At 52.2% G+C, this 21,053-nt stretch overlaps 10 protein-coding genes across 10 annotated transcripts; 6 read left to right on the forward strand and 4 right to left on the reverse strand.

The window, feature by feature from the left end:
• Nucleotides 1–396: 396 nt before the first annotated feature.
• On the reverse strand, nt 397–2,580 carry N7462_005165 (uncharacterized protein; the record flags this gene model as incomplete). The annotated part of the gene is made up of 3 exons (XM_057076890.1): nt 397–1,920; nt 2,042–2,348; nt 2,441–2,580. The coding sequence occupies 3 exons, from the start codon at nt 2,578–2,580 to the stop codon at nt 397–399; spliced, it is 1,971 nt and encodes a 656-aa protein (XP_056936395.1).
• A 1,859-nt stretch (nt 2,581–4,439) lies between these two features.
• aclA (putative ATP citrate lyase subunit (Acl)) lies at nt 4,440–6,023 on the forward strand (the record flags this gene model as incomplete). Its single annotated transcript, XM_057076891.1, has 2 exons — nt 4,440–4,880; nt 5,004–6,023. 2 exons carry the CDS (start codon nt 4,440–4,442, stop codon nt 6,021–6,023), a joined length of 1,461 nt encoding a protein of 486 aa, XP_056936396.1.
• A 2,892-nt stretch (nt 6,024–8,915) lies between these two features.
• N7462_005167 (FAM50/XAP5 family protein) lies at nt 8,916–10,154 on the reverse strand (the record flags this gene model as incomplete). Its single annotated transcript, XM_057076892.1, has 2 exons — nt 8,916–9,849; nt 9,913–10,154. 2 exons carry the CDS (start codon nt 10,152–10,154, stop codon nt 8,916–8,918), a joined length of 1,176 nt encoding a protein of 391 aa, XP_056936397.1.
• Nucleotides 10,155–10,755: 601 nt separating this feature from the next.
• On the forward strand, nt 10,756–11,891 carry fip1 (cleavage polyadenylation factor subunit FIP1; the record flags this gene model as incomplete). Its single annotated transcript, XM_057076893.1, has 3 exons — nt 10,756–10,914; nt 10,965–11,017; nt 11,081–11,891. 3 exons carry the CDS (start codon nt 10,756–10,758, stop codon nt 11,889–11,891), a joined length of 1,023 nt encoding a protein of 340 aa, XP_056936398.1.
• A 487-nt stretch (nt 11,892–12,378) lies between these two features.
• Nucleotides 12,379–13,109, forward strand: N7462_005169 (GroES family chaperonin; the record flags this gene model as incomplete). Its single annotated transcript, XM_057076894.1, has 4 exons — nt 12,379–12,381; nt 12,555–12,779; nt 12,957–13,015; nt 13,085–13,109. The coding sequence occupies 4 exons, from the start codon at nt 12,379–12,381 to the stop codon at nt 13,107–13,109; spliced, it is 312 nt and encodes a 103-aa protein (XP_056936399.1).
• A 637-nt stretch (nt 13,110–13,746) lies between these two features.
• N7462_005170 (uncharacterized protein) lies at nt 13,747–14,727 on the reverse strand (the record flags this gene model as incomplete). Its single annotated transcript, XM_057076895.1, has 3 exons — nt 13,747–13,848; nt 13,910–14,521; nt 14,602–14,727. The coding sequence occupies 3 exons, from the start codon at nt 14,725–14,727 to the stop codon at nt 13,747–13,749; spliced, it is 840 nt and encodes a 279-aa protein (XP_056936400.1).
• Nucleotides 14,728–14,884: 157 nt separating this feature from the next.
• Nucleotides 14,885–15,870, forward strand: N7462_005171 (haloacid dehalogenase superfamily protein; the record flags this gene model as incomplete). The annotated part of the gene is made up of 3 exons (XM_057076896.1): nt 14,885–14,901; nt 14,955–15,114; nt 15,172–15,870. The coding sequence occupies 3 exons, from the start codon at nt 14,885–14,887 to the stop codon at nt 15,868–15,870; spliced, it is 876 nt and encodes a 291-aa protein (XP_056936401.1).
• A 204-nt stretch (nt 15,871–16,074) lies between these two features.
• N7462_005172 (uncharacterized protein) lies at nt 16,075–17,438 on the reverse strand (the record flags this gene model as incomplete). Its single annotated transcript, XM_057076897.1, has 3 exons — nt 16,075–16,292; nt 16,351–17,213; nt 17,263–17,438. The coding sequence occupies 3 exons, from the start codon at nt 17,436–17,438 to the stop codon at nt 16,075–16,077; spliced, it is 1,257 nt and encodes a 418-aa protein (XP_056936402.1).
• Nucleotides 17,439–17,965: 527 nt separating this feature from the next.
• On the forward strand, nt 17,966–19,837 carry N7462_005173 (uncharacterized protein; the record flags this gene model as incomplete). The annotated part of the gene is made up of 3 exons (XM_057076898.1): nt 17,966–18,039; nt 18,382–18,807; nt 18,880–19,837. 3 exons carry the CDS (start codon nt 17,966–17,968, stop codon nt 19,835–19,837), a joined length of 1,458 nt encoding a protein of 485 aa, XP_056936403.1.
• Nucleotides 19,838–20,436: 599 nt separating this feature from the next.
• N7462_005174 (uncharacterized protein) lies at nt 20,437–20,619 on the forward strand (the record flags this gene model as incomplete). Its single annotated transcript, XM_057076899.1, has 1 exon — nt 20,437–20,619. One exon carries the CDS (start codon nt 20,437–20,439, stop codon nt 20,617–20,619), a length of 183 nt encoding a protein of 60 aa, XP_056936404.1.
• Between the last annotated feature and the right edge of the window lie 434 nt (nt 20,620–21,053).

Raw genomic sequence — 21,053 nt, forward strand, 5'->3', positions numbered from 1 at the left:
GAAAGGTAAAGCAAGTCATCATGCAAGAGGGCACGTTCATTAGGTCCCCAGGGAGGTCTAGTCATCTAAACAAATTAAGAAACAAAATCCGTAAGTCGGGCATAGCACCGTTTTTGTCCATCCGAGAAGAGCCAGCGTTTTAAGCAGATCGCTCCTCCCGGCGAGACCCCGGTTCAGAAACCCACATACAGCGGGTGCAGAAAACATGGGATACACGCAAAGACTGCTGAGAGAAACAATCGAAAACCAAAAAGGGGATTCAACCCATCCAAACTCCACCGTCAAGAAACCTCAATATATGCGCGGGAGGGGTTGCTCAAAGACGGTCTGTATGCCACCAGCGGGACGGCGCTGCAAATCATATCATGTTGGGGGGGAAAGAGAGAAGAAACGAAATCACAGGTTGACCTCCACACGGCCCTCAGCACCACCCTTCTGCAGGGTGGGCAGAAGGTAGGTGATGTCATCCCAAGGGTGACGGTACAGGCCGGTGCGCAGGCGCTTCTGGTCGAGGTAGTGGGCAATGAGACCGATGGAACGACCCAGCACAAACAGACCGTTGAGGACACCCATGCGCATGTAGTCCTCGACCTCCTCGGCGGAGAAGGCGCCGCAGTGGCGGAGCAGGTCAACGAAGCAGACAGCAACACAGCCGTCAACGTTCAGGATCAGGTTGTCCTTCTTGGAGGTGGTGACGGTCTCGACCGCAATGGCGTAGTCGAGGAGCTTGGTGGAGGGGAAGTGCTTCTTGACGAACTCCTTGACCAGCTCAACACGCAGATCGGGGTTGTTGCGGGACTTGACCTTGTGGCCAATACCGGGGATCAGCTTGTTCTCCTTGCGCATGATGTCGACGAAGTCACGGGGAGAGAGACCCTTGTCGAAGGCCTTGGTGAACTCCTCAGCGGCGCCGTCCAGCGCACCACCGAAACGAGAACCAATGGTCAGGAGACCGGAGACGAGAGCGGAGATCAGGTCCTTGCCGGCACGAGTGGTGATGATGGTGTTCATGGCACCAGACACAGCGGGACCGTGGTCAGCAGTGAGCATGAGAACCATCTCCAGGAACTTGCTAGCGTAGGTAGGGAGGCGGCGGCGGAACCACAGCAGAGACATGACACCACCAATGCCGATATCCTCACGGAAGACATCGGAGATGGGCATACCAGCGTACAGAAGCTCCTGGCCACGGTCGTCGGAGATGGTGGAAATGAAAGCAGCGGGCTTGCGAACGAGACCCAGCTCCTGAGCCCAGGAGTAGTCAATGGGGATCTTGGGGACAACGGGCTCGGGGGCGGGGGTGATGGTGCCCTTCTTGACCTCAGCATCGTACACCTCCTTCAGGATCTGGGGGAGATCCTCGAAGGTCTCGGGAACGTGGATACCAGCCTCACGCATGGCCTTGTTCTTGTAGACGGCGGTCTCCAGCTGGGAGTTAGCGGAGGCACCGGCGTGGCCGAATTGCACCTCGGTCTTGAACATGCTGGCGCAAGTGCCGATAGCCCAGGCAACAATGGGCTTGGTGATAGTGCCGTTCTTGACAGCCTCGATCACACGGTACTCCTCAACACCACCGACCTCGCCGAGGAGGACGAGGATCTTGCACTCAGGCTCGTTCTGGTAGCGGAGCATGTGGTCGATGAAGGTGGTACCGGGGTAACGGTCACCACCAATGGCAACACCCTCGTAAACACCGTCGGTGTTCTGGGAGATGATGTTGTTGAGCTCGTTAGACATACCACCGGACTTGGAGACGTAACCGACGGAACCCTTGCGGTACAGCTTGGAGGCAACGATGTTGTCCATCATACCACCGGTGTTACCGATCTTGTACGCACCGGGCTTGATACCACCGACAGTGGCGGGACCAATGATGGTAATGCCCTTCTCCTTGGCAGTGACGAGGATCTCACGAGCGCGCTATGGAAACCAACACCATTAGTCTTTCTGGCCCTTTTCTTCGAGATCATCTTCATCTCACGGCAGCCTCGTGCTCGCCCTGTCACGATGGCTGCCGTCTGAACCGGGAGTCAAAACTTACACGCTCGGGGACACCCTCCGCGATGATGGCAATGGAGCGGACCTGGGGGCAGTTCATCAACTCCATGGTGGATGAGTAGACGGAGCGGGAGGAGGCGAAGTTGACGACGGTGTCGACATCGGGGTGCTTGGCCATGGCCTTCTCGACATCCTGGTAGACGGGAAGGAGGGTCTCGCTGGTACCCCAGTACATCTTGCTGACGAACTGGCCGCCGAAGGTGTAGATGATACCAGCCACGGAGGGGGTGGAACGCTTGCAGATGAAGTCAAAGTCGAGCATGCCCTGCACGGCTCGGGGTTGCATGCCACTGTGATCCGCAAGTTAGATTCCCCGGGTTCAGATTGGCTTTCGAAGATGGATGGCCCCCCAGGCCGCTGCTGGGGGAGGAGATTCACTTACTATACGAAGCATCGGGTCTTGTTGTGGAAGAGGGCGTGGGTGAGGGGAGAGAGGACACGGCTGGGAGGATTGAAGCGGGTGATGTTGTCGTTGGCATTCTGGACGCCGTTGCCGGCGACGGGGAGAGAAGTGGAGGGCATGATGATTAACTAGAATTGACGAATGTCAATAATCAACGGGCCCGATCTTGTGGCAGTTTCACGCTATGCCGACCTCTTTGAGGTTGCTGGGGGGAGGGGACAAGTGGGCGGAGTGGTAGAAAGAAGGCAGTCGGCGAATTAAGCGGACGGAGTAGGGATGACAGAATGGGATGCGATCGAGGGAAAGAGGAGAGGAGAGACTCACGTATGTGGTAGAATCGCCCAAAAGGAGAGGAGAATGAGGAGTAGAAGAAGAAGGAGAGATCGCGGAAGGTCGACAGGGAGAGAGAAAAATCCGCGGGGCCAGAGGACTCGCAGATACGGTGTACAGCTCCGTCTGGCGGGGGGGGGGGGGGGACGAGGGGGTACGGTATTGGTATGGAAATTACCAGGACGGGGCGACGGCGTTGGTGGGACCAGCTCAACAACTCGATCGGTCCCCAAAGTACCGGGTACCCGCGAGACCGACCCACAGCAGCCGTGAACGGCTTGACTGTGAGACGATGTACTGTACTCTGGACTCCGTCCTCGGCGACGGTGGGTTGGTGGGATGGTGGGATGGGGGATTGGATGCTGCTCTGACGATCATTCTATTTCCACTATTTTCTCTGATTTCACCAATTTCTGCTGTCTATCTGCGGCCTGTGAATTGTTTGCTGATCCAATTATGTCTCGCTGACTTGGAACATTCGATGTCCCCGACGAGCATTCTGTAGGATTCTATAGATCCATTTGATCCATTTCGGTGACTGTCGCGGGCCTGGCCCAGGCTTATGCTTGACCGCCGGTTGCGATGATCCGCTCCCTGAGGAAGTCACGCCAGGGAAGCAGTCTCGAATAGAATCTCCTTCAGCCCACTCGCCGGCTTATCCCATTTCGATTTGCCCGGGACAGTTTGGCCCTCGGGGAACCTCCTCCGACATACGCAGGGTCATATTGCCCATGTGCCAACCCAATGCACTCGCCAACAGGGGTCGGGACAAGCATGATACGCTTGAACATGCAGCAAATCTACTCCGTAGACTCCGGATACGCTCCTATACATGACTACGATATGGACAATTCGATTGTCCCGTTTATGCCCTTCTGGTGGGTTTAGGGTTTCTCTTTTGATAGAGATATGCCAGTCAGGACCACATTTGTAGTTCTCAACCCAATATATCCAGACTATGTACTCGATCTGTGACTCCTGTGCCTCTGCTTTTCAAAGTATAAGAACTACGGTATAGATCGGAGACCGGCGTCGGCCTGGTAGGTGGACCTCGGTCAGCTCAGTAGCTCCTCGTGGCACACGATACATAGCGGACGGCGTACAGAGTCCAGATGAAGGGCGGAGGACAGAGCAGACTCAACAGAAAAGCCCACCAGAGATAGAAATAAATCCAATAAAAAAAAAAAAAAAAAAAAAAAAAAAAAAAAGTCGGGAGCCGAAAGGAGCAGGAACCGGTAAGACGGAAGACACAGAGCTACACCGTAGCTTTGAGTATGTTCCCCCTCCAAACCCAATTGCCAAACGTCCCGTATCGTCATGACGATACCTGCCCCAACGGCGGGCCCCCAGTCACCCAAGCCCCCCCCCAAAAGCCCCTCGAAGCTCCCCCCCCAACCCAAAAAAAACCACCCGCGAAAACCAGCGGAACAGCCCACCTCAACAGTGGAGTGCCCGCCCTCCCTTGTACGCTGTAATCTCCAGCACAACTTTTTTTTTTGTTACGTCCTGGTCCCTCCCCCTCCAATCCCCAATCCCCGACGTCCAAAACCTCTCCTCCTTCTTGCTCCTCCCTCATAACTCCCTCTTTTCCATCCTCTCACCACCCCCTCCCCCCCTCCATTAACATCACCACATCCTCACACACATCATGTCCGCCAAGTCCATTCTCGAGGCCGATGGCAAGGCCATCCTGAACTACCACCTCACCCGCGCTCCGGTCATCAAGCCCACCCCTCTGCCTGCCTCCGCCACACACAACCCGCCTCCTCGTCTTGCATCCCTCCACTTCCCCGATGACAAGGCCGTCAAGGACGTCCTGGACCAGGCTGAGGTCACCTACCCGTGGCTCCTCACTGCCGGTGCCAAGTTCGTCGCCAAACCCGATCAATTGATCAAGCGTCGGGGCAAGTCCGGCCTCCTCGCCCTGAACAAGACCTGGGCTGAGGCCCGCGCGTGGATTGAGGCCCGCGCCACCAAGGATGTCCAGGTTGAGACCGTCACCGGTGTCCTGCGCCAGTTCCTGGTCGAGCCCTTCGTCCCCCACAGCCAGGAGTGCGAGTACTACATCAACATCAACTCCGTCCGTGAGGTAAGACAAGACCACCCCTCCCACACCCCCCGCAATGCTCGGGACCTTCTCCAAGACGTCCAATGGCATATCCTCCCACCCAACTTGGAACCCCTTGCTAATTTCTCGCTTTCTCCTATCTAGGGTGACTGGATCCTCTTCACCCACGAGGGTGGTGTCGACGTCGGTGATGTCGATGCGAAGGCTGAGAAGCTCCTCATCCCCGTCCAGCTCAAGAACTTCCCCTCCAATGATGAGATTGCCGCCGCTCTGCTGAGCAAGGTGCCCAAGGGCATTCACAACGTCCTCGTGGACTTCATCTCCCGCCTCTATGCCGTCTACGTCGACTGCCAGTTCACCTACCTGGAGATCAACCCGCTGGTGGTCATCCCCAACGCCGATGCCACCTCCGCCGACGTCCACTTCCTCGATCTGGCTGCCAAGCTCGACCAGACCGCCGAGTTCGAGTGCGGCACCAAGTGGGCGGTTGCCCGCAGCCCCGCTGCCCTGGGTCTGCCCACCCTCGCCACCCCGGCCGATGGCAAGGTCAACATCGACGCTGGTCCGCCGATGGAGTTCCCCGCCCCCTTCGGCCGTGAGCTGAGCAAGGAGGAGAAGTTCATCTCCGACATGGACGCCAAGACCGGTGCCTCCCTCAAGCTGACTGTCCTGAACGCCAACGGCCGTGTCTGGACCCTCGTCGCTGGTGGTGGTGCTTCCGTTGTCTACGCCGATGCCATTGCCTCCGCCGGCTTCGTCTCCGAGCTGGCCAACTACGGCGAGTACTCCGGTGCTCCCAGCGAGTCTCAAACCTACCAGTACGCTAAGACCGTGCTGGATCTGATGCTGCGCGCCCCCATGCACCCCGAGGGCAAGGTCCTCTTCATTGGTGGTGGTATTGCCAACTTCACCAACGTCGCCTCCACCTTCAAGGGTGTCATCCGCGCCATCCGCGAGGTTGCCCCCGTCCTCAACGAGCACAAGGTCCAGATCTGGGTCCGCCGTGCTGGCCCCAACTACCAGGAGGGTCTGAAGAACATCAAGGCCGTCGGCATCGAGCTCGGCCTGGACATGCACGTCTACGGCCCCGAGATGCACGTCTCTGGCATCGTGCCCCTTGCTCTGCAGGGCAAGAAGACCGATGTTAAGGAATTCGGCGCATAAATGACCTACTGAATTTGTTTTCCAATGTTCTCTTATTTTTTTTATTTTTTATTTTCTGCAGCGTCAACTCCGTTGCATGGGTTTGTGGTATAATGCATGGCATGATATGAAATTTGCGGGGCTCGCCTTGGGGGATTTAGGTATCGAAGCCGTTGGGGCCTGAGAGCCTTTGCTTCGGTTTTCTGACTTTCTTCCCTTGGACTGGTCCTGTTTTGCTGGTCGTGGGTATGGCGTTTCAGTTCCCGCCCGGACGAAAAGACCGGATGCTTGGTGCCCGACGTACATGATTAGATTTCCTTTTTATGTTTTTTTCACCTTCCCGGGGGATTTAGATCGTGATGATCCCATCGGATAATATCTCAAAGTGATGATACGAGTGTTCTGTTTTCCTGTGCGTGTAGAGATGCCAGCCCTGTCTGCGTCAGTCTAATGGTCCTCTTGTCTCGGTCCCTTCTATGGACTTGGTATTTCCCTCGGTCTGTTCATATGATTTTTCGTAAGGAGTAATTAGGAGAGAGAAAGAAAAAGAAGAGAGCTATAAAAGGCTCAAGGGCTGCGATTCATGGTTAGAGAGGAGGAAGTGTATCGTGCCTGTGCCCCAGATGGGAGTCACTGACCCCAGTATATGACCACGTGACCAAAAATACAGAATATAATACGGACTCCACACAAGCTCCAAGAGGGACCCCTCTATACCCCAGATTAACAGGGGGGAAAGCTTCGGCCCGTCGATCTGGATCGTCAGGAACGGGCCTCCTGGCGTTCATAAGGTAGGGACCGTGCTGGAGCTGGGCTATTTGGGCGGGCGGCAGTGTTGCCGAGGGTGGCAGGGGGACGCGCTTCCGCTGCCCCGAGATAGCGGCCCGCGGGCGAGCGGGAGTCAGGCGTGGTCCATACCGTTTGCGGATGGGTGGACCATGAAAGGACCTATCGCAGTTGAGGATGATGAATGGCAATAGGATAGTAAAGAGACAGCGAAGAGACAATATATAGGAATTGGGACGAATGGGATTATTGGGTATTGGATTTCTGAACTAATGGGAAGGAGTATATAGGGACGGTTGGAGCCAGTTACGGATGTGAATCTGGAGTACTGTGATGTAGATATCCATCGGTTATCAGATAAACATTGATGGGGGTACGCTGATGAGTACATTAGAGATATGCCCGAACTATGTTCGCGGACAATTCTCCTCGAACTGTATGTTTGAGAGGGGAAAAAGGGTTTTGTGACAGTCTTCTGTTGGAAAGATGATAAGTCTTGAGACACGGTGTATGAAGGACTGCAATAGAGATTTTCCGAGGACCATAGCACAGCATGAATGAAGGTTGTTGTCCCATAGGCCGATCCAGAAAACACATTCTTGAATTTTATTGATAAGCAGTAGTTTCAAATAGCGCTTTCCTGCCCAAGGTAATCTATGAATCTGAACAAAGTCACACAGCGATGAAACTTAAGCACACCAGATAGAGAAACTGGATTGACACAGCCTATGGAGAACGTTACGGTAACCATATTATCTACCAAATCTTGCCAGGATTTCATCTTCTGAGGGTAGCTGAGATAGCGCAGTGGACGACCGGGGCGGATGAGGAAGCCGAGTGCGGTGCTGCGGGTTCGTAGGGGTTTTGGCTGGACGGTTCGCAATCAGCATAACGGTCTACCTTTGCTGGGAAATAGATAGCCCTTTACCACTTCGAATGTTCAGGACAGGTCGCCCTGCTGGCGGCGGCATTATTCCAAAATCTAGTGTTTGCCTCCTCGACTTTCTCGAACTGCCAGTGGCGCTCCGTTGGTATCTATGAAGTTGCTCAACACCCTCGGGGCTGACAGGAAAGGAGACAGCTTGTGGACCACATGCCAAGGGAGCTGCTGGCATTGATAAGGAAACCGATGGTGGTATCGACCTTGCCGGCCTGCTTTGAGGTACGAGGGTATTCAATGTCTGCGATACGTTCTCGGAGGCGGCAGACTGCATTCGCGATTTCATAGCCCTCGCCTTGAGCAAATTGTAGAGATTGGTCATTTGTGTGAGCTTCTTCGACTTGTCGCGATAAAGGTCGATCAGTTCCTGGTTCTTTTTTGAACCTGTTCTTGCGCGATTTGCATGTCTGTTTCAGCCCTCAAACGTCAGTAGGAAGGCCACTTATCGTCCCAACCGATTTGGAACGAACCAGAAACTTTGTTGTGTAGAGTTGAGATCTCAGAATTCGCATTATGAATGACCTTGTCCATCTGTGTGCTCAAGCCGGTGTACTTTTCCGCGAGGCTCTTCCCAAGGAATTCCTGATAGAATCTTCATGATCCAATTAGCGAAAGGATTACACTGCCGATTATGACAAAGGCACCCACATTTCCTGTGTGCTTTGGTATGCCCAAAAGCCCAAAGCACGGCCGGCACACTCCATGATGGTATTTGGGTCAAGACCACTCAGCACACTTGTCTTGTAATCTTCTGTTGGATTCAGAACAGTCGAAACAGCATCGTCGGGGTTCAAGAGAGCTGCTTGACAAGCAGGGCATCGTCGATCATTCGCTGTAGGGTGTGAAAGCCCGAGACCGTCCGCACATCCGAGACAGAAGATATGCCTGGCGCTATCAGTGCCGTCCTATTCCTAGTTGAAGCAGATGCAGCTTACGAGCATGTTGTCACCACTGCTCTTTCTTTCAGCTGGGCCCGGCACTTGAGCGAGTTACATCGTAGATGGAAATCCATGGAGTCGATGTAGAGGGAGCAAATGATGAAGAGGTTGAAAATGCTGGAGGTCACCTGAGGCCGAGACTTCTTCACCTCACCTCTCGAAAGCAAAAAGCATCAAAATTATGGAATCTTGGTCTAGTTTTCTCACAACGCCTGGATATCAAACAGAAAAATTGCACAAGAAAACCCGCTAAAAAAAGAATGCATTACCCTGTGCATCACGCCGCGTCGATGTCATCTTTTCTTCGAACTCCTTCCCGGGCTCGTACTCATTCCAGAGACTGGCAGGGTAGATGTGCTTGTTCTTTTCATACCAACGGCGATCTACGACCTTGGTCTCCGTGGCATCATTGTCCGCCCCTTCTAACTTCTCATCGTTGGGTCGGTATAGAGGCTCATCGCTTGGATTTTCTGGTGCCGGCTTATTGGAATATTCAAAGAGCAGACCCCCGTTGCGAGAGTAGTTGGGTACTCGGTTGGCAATAAAATAATAGAATTCGTAGTGCTGGTTGCGAATTAGTATCAAATACACCGGATCCAACAGAATCGCATTTGGTAAACTCACATGTGGGACAATGATATCACCTTTGACCAGCATAAGGTCATCGACACTGACTCGAGCCCATTCCCGACGATTATCTTTCCGCGCCTTCGCAGCCCCATTGGCACCACGCACTCCAAGTTCGGCACCGACCTTGCGGCAACGGTCGAGGAACAGCCAGACCGGGTCACCCTTCTTAACCTTGACTGACCCAGCAGGTATGTTCGTCCCGTCAAAAAACACGAATGGGATAGAAATCTCCGTATTCTTAACAGCTTCCTGCATCGCCAGGAATTCCTTGCGCAGTGTTTCGCGAGCCTGTGCCTCAGCTTCCACTGCGGCCTTAGTCATCGCTTTGGGAGGTGGTCGTGCATGCGGATTCGCCTTCATGCGCACAGCTGCTGATGTCGCGCTCTCTTCAATCGGTGTCTTTGACCCGGATCGGGATATGCTTGAATCGCGTGGAGTCGCAGCGGACTCTTCCCCGGTATCATCATTATCGTCGCCAAAAGAAAGCTTGCTTTTAGCTAGTTGTTTCTTCTTCTTCTTTTTAGGAGGGGCGTCACTTTTGGGTGTTGATGACCTATTGTTCTTCGATCAGCTCGGTCTCGTTGGAAGCACAAAATCCGGCCCTTCGAGAACTTACCCGTCAGTCACTTCGCCGGCAGAAGGAGTTGCACTTCTTGAATTACCAGATGCCAGTCTGCCTAGAGACTTGTCATGCGCCTCGCGCTCCTTATGCTCCAAGACTTCGGCGCGCCGTTTGCGAAAATCGGACAGATGCACAAGACCGACAGTTTGCGACTTGAGCATTTCCTCGGCCGACACACTTTGGCCCGTAAAGGACCGGGGTGTGGAGGTTTGACTTTCTCGCTCAGAAGAGGCCATTTTTGCCTATCGAATAATGACCACTGCTGAGCATAAATTCAGGTTCAGATTGGTAGGAAGGATTTTGTCGGAGCTCCGCATCGCTGACGTCTTTGCGCAATTGTCACGTGATTGTGCTTTGCAGATTGAGATGCTTCAGGGGGGACAACAATACATGTTCACCAAGAAGCAATAAAAATATTGAGAAGAACCAAATGCCATTTTTTGGTGCTAGGATGTTAGCATAGTTTTGATTCAAAGTTATATTCCCTGTGTCAAGTGAGGATGCATGTCATATCGTCTTTGTCGAGCCATATGTACTCCGGGTCTCAAGCTAAGATATATCGCGTGGTTGCCTCTGATGTTTTCGTCCAAGGTGACTCTTTGGTGGAAACATTCAGAATAAGAGATCAGCCTACATCAAATGCTCACCATGTTACCTAATTTATTCTTTAAATTCAAAACTTCAACCTAGGTATGCCTTGATGTGAGACTTGGCGGGCCCATGCAAGCGGAGTGCAAACACTCCAAACCCGGCTCCATTCAATCAACTCGCGGAGCATCTCGATCTCAATATTTCGCGTTTCTGAAACAAAAGTCCAGAAGCTGAAAGCAAATAATCATGGAGGACGAAGAAGACGATTTTTATGATCCCACCGACTCGGTCCCAACTGACCAGGTTCAGCAAAATGCCTATCTTGCAGCCCCGGGCCAAGCACACGATGGCAACGAGGAGGAAGAAGAAGAAGAAGAAGAGGAAATAGAGGTCGAGGACGACGACGTGAGATCGTGATCCATTGACAGATTTGATTATGTACTGACTTCCTCCAGGACGATTTCAATATTATAACAGAGACACCTGCAGATGCGCCTCCTCCAGAAGTGTAAGTGGACCTTCATCTATTCTTCCAACACGTTGTTAGAGCAGTTTGGGCTGATCTTCAAAGCTCGCACCCACGCCATGTGACCTTGCGACAAGAGCCTCAGAGACCATCCTCAGCGGACTCTTCGGTCGTTTCGAAATCTGCGACTCCGATCACTACTCCTCACCTGGATGTTCCTACTCCCGTCTCCGCGAGCGCCGCTCCCCCTGCCGCCCGCCCTACCGTCCCACAAAAACCAGGCTCTTCATACCCAGCTATTCACACATCAACCATTGATATCAATGGCAATCCTGTACACCCTACGAGTGGGAAACCGATCATGTCATCTGACATGGACAACGATTTCCCAACAGACGATAAGCCCTGGCGACGCCCCGGTTCCGATATCTCGGACTATTTTAACTATGGTTTCGATGAGTTTACATGGGCCAGCTACTGCCTGAAGCAGCAAGAAGTGCGCAAGGATGTTGGTGACCAAAAGAAACAAATGGATGAAATGCAATCCTTCCTCGGCATGGGTATGCCTGGGATGCCGAGTGCTCCAGCAGGCCCCGGAGCACCTGGCAATGCCCCCCAAGCGATGCCCGGGATGCCCGGGATGCCCGATATGTCTCCAGATATGATGCAGGGTATGCTTGCGGCTATGATGGCACAGGGACTTGACCCATCCTCCATGGACCCGATGTCTTTTATGCAGCATGCGCAATCGATGATGGGAGGACAGCCGGGCGCTGCACCCCAAGGTCAACCCGCCTTTGCTCCCCAGGGGCAAGCCCAAGGGTTTGGACAAGGAGGACAGGGCCAGATGGGATATGGAGGCTACGAACAACGCGGGAATTATGGCGGAGGCCGAGGACGTGGAAGGAGATGGTAATTCTTTACTCCCGTGATCGCTTTGAATTTTGCGTCCGGATGAAATATTTGGATATCGCGGCGTTTTTTTGTACCCGGAAATGAGAATTTATGTTGAGGCAATCTGCTTCTAGAGCATTCCTTGTAGCTGAGGGTAGCTCCGGTCCGGGGGAACGGAGCTATGCAGTCCGAATATGACCTCGAATAGGAGGTGTGAAACAATTTTGGCCTATGGGAGGCAATGCAGTAGAGTGAAGCAGGTTCAAGCCTTTTACGACGAGTATCAATTGGAATCAAGCCTAATAATATTCCCGTAGAAATTGGGGAGACCAATCGCGAGTACCCGAGAGTCGGCGCGGTTGGCCCTCGGGAGTCAAGCTTGCGGGTCTTGGCATTCTGGAAATTTCTCGCCGCAAAGTCCAGATCTTCCCCCGGACACTTCCCTCTTCCCTTCTCCATCCCACTCACATCCCCAACTTCTTGGCTTCAAGACTCCAAACTCCATCACAATGGTAAGTTGGCATGATGGTCTTTTATTCCTGCCTTCATGTAGCTCTTTTTCGGCTGCAAATCCGCATCAGTCTCCCTTTCTAGCTCTGCTATCGACTTTTTTCCCTTACCCCAATTTAGCCCATCTTTCAACCTTTTCATTCTCGGTGCATGATACTGATGTTCTCTGCGATAGTCTGTCCTTCGCAATATCAAGAGCCTTGCTCCCCTTCTGGACCGCGTCCTGGTCCAGCGCATTAAGCCCGAGACCAAGACCGCCTCCGGCATCTTCCTCCCTGAGAGCAGCGTCAAGGAGCAGAACGAGGCTAAGGTCCTCGCTGTCGGCCCCGGTGCCATTGACCGCGATGGAAAGCGTATCCCCATGGGTGTCTCCGCTGGTGACAAGGTTCTGATTCCTCAGGTATGTCATCCCCGATTAACCTTCCGAGCTCTTCCACCGCGTCGCATGGATCACCCTGCATACGACGTTGACCGTAAAATACACACCACCATGTTGTATCATATTCTGCCAGTCAAAAAACCGTCAATATAAGTGCCGTACGATTTAAGTATGATGCTAATTGAAATTTCGAAACAGTTCGGTGGCAGCCCCATCAAGGTCGGCGAGGAGGAGTACACCCTGTACCGGGACTCTGAGTATGTTCACCATTCAGTCAAATTCGACAACTCCCGATCTCCACAAGCTCTGCTAACCACTATACGCAGGATTCTGGCTAAGATTAACGAGTAAATGGGTTGACAACACATATTGTCATCTCATGTCGTCTTTCTGCTGTCGTTGTTTTGTGCCTTCTGTCGTTCGGGCCGGCTGTAAAATTGCTAGCTTGACAATGGGAGGCATAAGCTGTGTACTATACCAAAGCGAAGTCGCGAGCTCGAACACTTTCGACGATCTCAGGAACGAAAACTAAAATTTTTAAATAATGTCCGGGTTATCAGTATGTAGGACTGTCCGAGAACTTGTCTCAGACCACATTCTGGTTATTCGGCTCCTTTTGCATACTGAGTTTTTGAAGCGCTGGATTGGCCTTGGGTCTTGCATGTCTTTGTTCATTGTATTTTTAAAACCAAATCGCAATTCGTGCCCCTGAGTGACATGCTGGGGTGGCGGTTGAGTATCTCAATATGATCATCTCCTCTCACAGATCCAAACACATTTTATCTTTGAAATTATCCTTCAAAGAAACAAGATTTCCAAGAAAATGACAGAAAAGGCATCTTAAAAAGGTAGGTACATAGATTCTCCGTAACAGCTCATGCATATCTGGATATTTGCATCGAGTGATTTTAATATAGACGGTAGAACATTTAGTTTCCACGTGAGGAAACCGGCAAGTCATAGAGGCAGCTCATCTCTTGAACGCTGTTTAAGACTGGAAATTCATAGAGTAGCCGCCGGTTTTGGGGTCTTGAACAAACTTAAAGTTGTCTGTTGACAGACCAAATGGTTTCAATATACCATTGCCCAACTAGGAAGATTAGTCTTAAGGTCTCCGGCAGCTAGCGGGACTCAGGATTTATTCGACTTACGTCCTTCATCTTTGACATCATTTCGCCCACCTCCTTTTCTCGCGCCTCTTTGATCCTATCGGGCAGCTCTCGGAGCGCCCGCTGTACTATTCGTTTTTCGTCCGGCGGAAGATTTTCCATAGATGAGAGAGATTGGTAGTCCTCCATGGCACCCTGCAGGTTTGCCCAGCCGTTCATTTGAGACTTGGCTTTCGCACGTCGCATGAGAGATTTGGCCCGAATCCGCATGACATTGGTGCGCTGCTCATCCGATTCCTTTAAACGCTTGAGCTCTGTCTCCTCCGATTGTGCGTCATCGCCTGATATTTCGACCACGGCATCGTTGCCTGAAGTATTCAGTTTCTTCGAATCCTTTGGATTCTCGGGTTGGGAAGGGATTATCTTGTCGAGACGATCGAGGGATGCAGTTGCCGAGTCAACGGCTGCTTTCCAATCTTCCAATTTCAAATAGCATGCGGCAATGTTACTTCGCAAAACTGCGACATCGTAGTCAAGATAATTCGGGCAGCACGAGAGGGCTCTGTCGTAGGAAGAGATGGCCTGGTCATAACACGCCGAGCTGAACAGTTTATTCGCTTCTGCTTTGATGTTGTGAGTTTCCTTCACCAACTCCTATTTAAAACACCAGTAAGCACTGTCTCAGCATCCTTGGGGAGCTTTAATATTATTCTGGGCGATTGACTCCAACTTACAGCCTCTTCCTCCGCAGGGAACCGGGCATCATGAAACACTTCCTCGTCACTCTCAGCCCCAGTGTCAGTTGGAGCGGCCGAATTTCCATGTCTTGGGACAGGTTTCTGATCGCTCACATCCGCCATCTTGCGAATAGTCCGACTGAGAAAATAGAAGGACAGTCGGTGTTGGCCAAACCGGATCACGGGATTCACGATAAGCACCCCGCGCCAAATGTGCTTATCGCACCCCAAAGCCTTGTCTTCCCGCTCTGTTTAAACCGTGAAAAGACAAGAATTCAAGATGGTGAATGAAAAGGAGTAAGTCAATGTCCTTGACTGCATTTTCCTACATGCAATTGACAATGTGGAAGACGTCCCCGTATTCGGGCATGTCTGTTTGACATGGATGGCTTGCTCATCGACTCTGAAGACAAGTACACCCAGATCACAAATGAGGTGCTTCAAATGTATGGCAAGCCCACTCTTCCCTGGTCCATTAAGGCACAGCTCCAAGGCCGCCCGCAGCCTGAGGTATGATATCAGCTGTCTATCTGGGTATCTGGAGTTAGATACTTACGATCTATACAGGCTAGCAAAATCTTCCATGACTGGGCTCAGCTGCCTATCACACCTGAAGAAACCGCGGTTAAACAGGCTTCCCTCCAGGCCAAGTACTTCCCGCAGTGCCAGGCACTTCCCGGGGTCCCTAATCTCTTGGCATCTCTTGTGTCGACACAGTCTACCGACCAGCCAGTTCATATCGCATTGGCAACCTCCTCGCACAGTAAGAATTTCAAGCTGAAGACCCAACACATGCGGGATCTGTTTGCCGCATTTCCTGAGGTTCACCGGGTTCTCGGTGATGATCCCCGTATTGGCAAGGGTCGTGGCAAACCGCTGCCGGATATTTACTTGCTGGCTCTGGAAACCATTAACGCGGACTTGCGCAGCAAGGGCCAAACAGAGGTCAAGCCGGAAGAGTGCCTTGTATTTGAGGATGCAGTTCCTGGCGTCGAGGCCGGGCGTCGTGCAGGCATGCAAGTTGTCTGGTGCCCTCATCCTGGTCTCCTAGAGACCTATAAGGGCCGCGAGGATGAAGTTCTCGCTGGTCGGACGGGCGAGCACAAGGAAGAGGAGAAGTCTGCTCCTGAAAAGGAGGCCGAAGAGCTACAAGCTTGGCGTATCAATGGGGCCGGAAAGCCTGGCGACATTGGAGATGGATTCGGTCAGATTCTCAAGACACTAGAAAACTTCCCTTATGAGCGTTACGGAATTCGTCTACCCTGAGATCAAGTTACAGGGCGAATTATAAACAATAGATGTTTGTTTCATCACGGATTCAAAACACATTCCAGAATAAGTTCATCTTCGGAGAAAGATAGCATTTATTTTGCCAGAGATTAAGACCTTGATTAGATCAAGCGTAAAAAAAAAACAAAGACAAAAACCAAAAAATCAAGTATTGTTTTTATTAGTCTCATGCGGTTCTACTTAACTCCGTTCTGCGGTCTCTCTTGGACTTGTTCCACTCCCTTCAGATCCTTCTAGGAACGGCATTGACCATACTTTTAGGCTATTGTCAGCCTGATTGATAGCGTTGCGATCATTATTGTGGTCGTCTAATGAATCATCAGTAACAAAATGTCGTTGGCCTGAACACGTCGCGACAACACTCCCCATGGGATGAAAAACAGTGCTCGCAACAGCATCTATAATATGTTAACACTGCTATATATCTATTAGTGGTGTAGGTCATGGAGAACATACCCTCGTGAACTTTGAACTCCCAACTCGGATCCTGACCTCCAGCAGCATAAATAGGGTCCTTCCATACCCTCATGATACCATCCGTACCTCCCGCCCAGACCTCATGAGAGCCATCTGTGCCCGAGGGCACCACATCGATCTGCATGCGTTGGTTTGTCATAGCCTTTCGCCCTCGCAAGTAGCCGAGCATCTGCCCAGTAACCCGAACATCGTAAACCAGGACACCGTCGCTTTTACGCTCTGCGATATAAAGGTAGCGACCACATGGACTCCACGTGAGTTGGGTGACCCCCCGGCCGCCGATGTCACGGTTGGCATCGGTCTTAGCCACGCTAAAGGTGCCGAGCAGTTCTCCTGATCCATTGCTGCTATACAACGCAACGTGTCTGGTGAATGTGCCAGCGGCTAGAACGCCATCTCCTGTTGGATTGACAGCCAGCGCCGAAACAATGCCTTTCATGCCGACCCCGCCACCCACAATCTGCTTGCGCTTGCTGGGGATAGTGGGCATCCAGGAGACGGGTCCATCTGTTCCTGGGCGTGAGACATCAAATAAACAAATCAGGCTATCAGAGCCCGTAAGGAAGTGAGTTCCGCCCAGGGTAGACGGATATATCATGGAATGAGGGGTCATGAATGCCTCGGTGGTGGGGTTGACCAAAGAGTAACTGGCTACAGAGACTGGGGTAAGAGTCGAAGATAATCGGATAGGATGGTCCCGAACTGATGAGAGGAAAAGAGTAGTGGACGGATCTTGTAGATTGTAGAACGGGTAGATAGCTGTGGCATACGTCGGTTCTGCTGATGGAAGCGTTGAGTATGGCGAAAGTTGATGCGGAGGCTTGTCCAACAGATCCGGGGGCCTTTATCATGAGTGAGAATCCAATCCAGGTAATTGAAGGAATTACTTACAGAATGAAGGATCTTATATATTGGTCTGATGAGTTCGCCAATAGTGTGGTACCGTCTGGGGTCCATTCAACGCTCCTGAAGTAAGGCTGCTTGGGTATCTCGGACAATTGATCATCTTGTGCGGTAGTAGATGCCACGCAAATTGGCTTCCAGTCATTGGTATCGACGTGAGGCATATTTGATAATGCAGAGCCAGTGAACGGCTTGCCAAGTCTATACTCGGCGGATTCAATCAAGTAGCTTGAACATCACAAGGAATAGTGGGAATCGATGAGGACCGTTAAGGTAGGCACAGCCCGCAGAGGTATCTTGTAGTGGATAATTATCCCTGAGACATCAGGAAAAGATAACTAAAAGTATCGTCTTGTTCTTTTCCCGAGTCGTTCGAGGTTTTTTGTAGCTTTTTATCGTGGTGGAAGGACGACGGCACTAGGGAGATCTAGGATACTAGCTCCGAAGCATCGCACAGCAACGGCAAAATTAACCTATGAACGAGATCCTGCTCGTACGTAAGACGGAACTTCAGCCATCAATAAGGCTATTTTGTCGGGTTCATTTCGCATACTCTGTAGTCCTGGAACGCGGGAGAAGCGCGCGGCCGGCGTCGGAAAAACCACGGCCGGCACTCTCAAATCTTATCGGCGGCGATCTTTGTTGTTGCCAGACGGCGCATTACAGTCCTGCATTCCAATTGCCAGGGACCATGTTTGCTCCCAAAACCTCCGCGCCGACTACGGGCGGTCTGTCAATCAACACCACCCCATCGAATCCATTGTTGTGAGTCCTCGTCCCCTCCCCTCAGCAACCTGGTTCCGGGCCTGGCCTCGTCCCCTCCATGACAAGTTTGGAAGCTCTCACAAACTCTCGTTCGACCGGGTCCATCAATTTCTTCTTATTGGGACTTAAGATATTTGTGCTAGCCAATGGAGGCTTGATAGGCTGCTTGCGATAGAGCAGATGGCTGAAGCAAGTACCGGAGGTGCATGCTTAGCCACGTTTGACCTGTCATCCAGTCAGTGTGGCTGGACGATTCGGGATTTTCAGGGACAGCGGGATGCTGAGATATGCCCAATACTCTCTGGATTGGCGAAGCTAACATACCATTTTTTCCACCCTCAGCGGAGGCTCTAGCACCCAAACAACTTCTACGGCTGCTCCGGGAGCAACGGGCACCACCACAGGCGGTCTATTCGGTAACACGAGCTCGACATCGCAGGCTAAACCGACAGGAGGTCTTTTTGGAGGCTTGGGTGGTGGTTCTACACAACAACCACAAGCTACTGGATCTAACATGCTCGGAACTGCAGCAAATCAGCAACAGAGCGGAGCCACAGGAGGCGGCTTGTTTGGTGGCTCAACAACCACGGCGACTACACAACCCCAGTCAGGCGGTCTTTTTGGTTCTAGCACTACTCAATCTGGGACATCCGGGGCAACGGGAGGTGGTCTTTTCGGAGGAGGACTGGGTGCGACTTCGACTGCACAGTCCCAGGCAAAGCCCAGTGCTTTTGGTGGCCTCGGTACCTCAACTACTGGAGGTCTGTTGTAAGTGAAGAAGCGCATTTACCCTGAGCCCTATATCTGAGTATCTGGGACTAATGACTTCGATGATAATAGTGGCGGCGGCGCCCAGACCACTCAACAACCTCAACAGCAACAACCCCCAAAGCCCACACTTTCGTTGTTCGGCAACCAAAGTACAACTCAGACCCAGCCATCATTACAGCAGAACACGACGACAGGGACCGTCGTTCAAGGCGTGAAGGTTGATGTCAGCAATCTCCTCCCCACGACGAAGTTTGAAAGCTGCGCCGATGAGATTCGCAACCATATTGAGATCATCGATAACTACATCCTGAATCAGATGAAAGTGTGCCACGAAGTTGCGGACATGCTTCCGACCATTGAGAAGCAGGGCTCCACGATCCCCAATGATGTGGAGTTTGTGCAGGGAAAGTTGGAAACCATGCAGCATGCGCTAGAGAACGATGCCGGTGATATCGATCAACTTCGCAGCCTGGTGATGCGGGATGCAGCGGAAGCCCAGGTTGCGTTCCGTGCCATTGATACCCTGAAGCTGCCTCTGCAATATCAATCTGCGGGAGGCGGTGGCTGGTGGTCCACCCAAAACCAGAAGGTTCCAGACCGACACTCGATGCGCTCGGCTCGCAAGAATACCCTGGCCCTGCCCGATGACGTGGAGGGTGATCCGTCCACCGCTACTAGTGTCAATGGTGTCCCGGTCAATTTGGTGGACTACTTCTCGCAAAGGTCGGATGAGATGGGCACCGTCCTGGATCGCTACAAGGGCAACCTCAAGGAGATCGAGGACCACCTACACAGCGTGGAACTCACGCTGAACCGCCAGATTAGTGAGTTCGTCAGCTCCAAGTCCCGCGATGGTGCCGGTGCGGGAACTCCTAAGTCGGCCGTGAATGATCTGGCTGCTGTACTTGGGGATGTCGAGGCCGGTATCATGGGAGTTGCTTCTCGATTGGGCAGCGTTTCGGAGCAGGTTCAGGAGGTATCTCTTGGACCTCTGTCTGGTGGAGATGGTCGACTCGGGATCAATTAAGAGAGCTCGAGGATCGGATGATTTCATTGAACCTGTACACTAATGCAATAGGCGGGCCTTGGAGTATGCGCAGGACCAGCCGAACCACGATACCTCTTTTTCTTACCTTTCTCTTGTCAGAACGTATACAATCTAACTGGGTGCATAAACCCGAAGACTATTGAGAATCCTGCATCCTCAAGCCATCTTCGCTACTGCGTCTGATGTCTTATTTACTAGTTCAGTCAATACGGAGGAGTATTAGAAGGAGGGCAACATGAGAGTATAAACTTGGCTAACAACGCTGTAAATGACGTATTTTGATTCCCTCATTCAAGGTGATTGATATGAAACACTTGCAAAACCCCAGAATGCTAGACCACGCCACCCCAACGTCTCCGGCAGACAGAGACGAGGAACTAGAACCTCGACTCAACCGGATCTCCGGGGCGATCCATGCGACTGGAGGTCCCAGAGCCAATGTGACGGCGCCAACGGACCAGAGCTCCCAAAAGTCCGCCACTCTTGCGTGATCGCCGATTAGCGCGCTAACTTGCCGCTGCTAAAAACAACCTCCACTCGTATCCCCGATCATCAAACACTATCTCCCCACCGGGAACATGCTCGACCATGCTTCCCCCGAGGCCGCGTCTGCAGATGCCCCCCTGAGCCCCGGAGAGTACAAGTTTGAAACAGCGGTGAATCTTGAAATCATGATCCTCATTTTCCCAGGGGCTTCAAGAACCCCCAGCGATTCGGCAGAGATGGCAAAACTTGCCTTCAACGTCAGCACAATGGCGTGATCAACCCCCCTAGCCGCTGTCTGGGGAACCACCGGGAACGAACGGGAACGAACCGGACTCTTGTTGCGGATCCATTCTTGCTTTCGTCACTGGCGAACCATGAAGTCTCAATACCCTGTCTCTCCGCTCTCGACTTCCTATTTTGTGGTTCTCCTGGTCGCCGCTGAAATGATGGGCTGGCCCGATGGCGCGATTGCTTCAAGTCTGGGAATCACGCAAGATCTTCAACAGCACAGGAGCTATCTGGGGTTGAGTCATGGCCTATTGGGTTCCGCGGGAGCTTGATTTCCCCCGTTCCCAGTTTGACCAAGGCGTGCCCCATTCTTATAAAAAGGCCAGCGCCTCATCTAAACTTTGTTCGACACTTTGATCTTGAAACCACGGATTCCACGCTGCAGTCTCGCTCCACACTTATTCTCTAGTTGAAGCCAAAC

Source organism: Penicillium macrosclerotiorum (genome assembly GCF_028827735.1).
Source record: "Penicillium macrosclerotiorum strain IBT 26536 chromosome Unknown utg000003l_segment0_segment0, whole genome shotgun sequence".
Taxonomy (NCBI): Eukaryota; Fungi; Ascomycota; class Eurotiomycetes; order Eurotiales; family Aspergillaceae; genus Penicillium; species Penicillium macrosclerotiorum.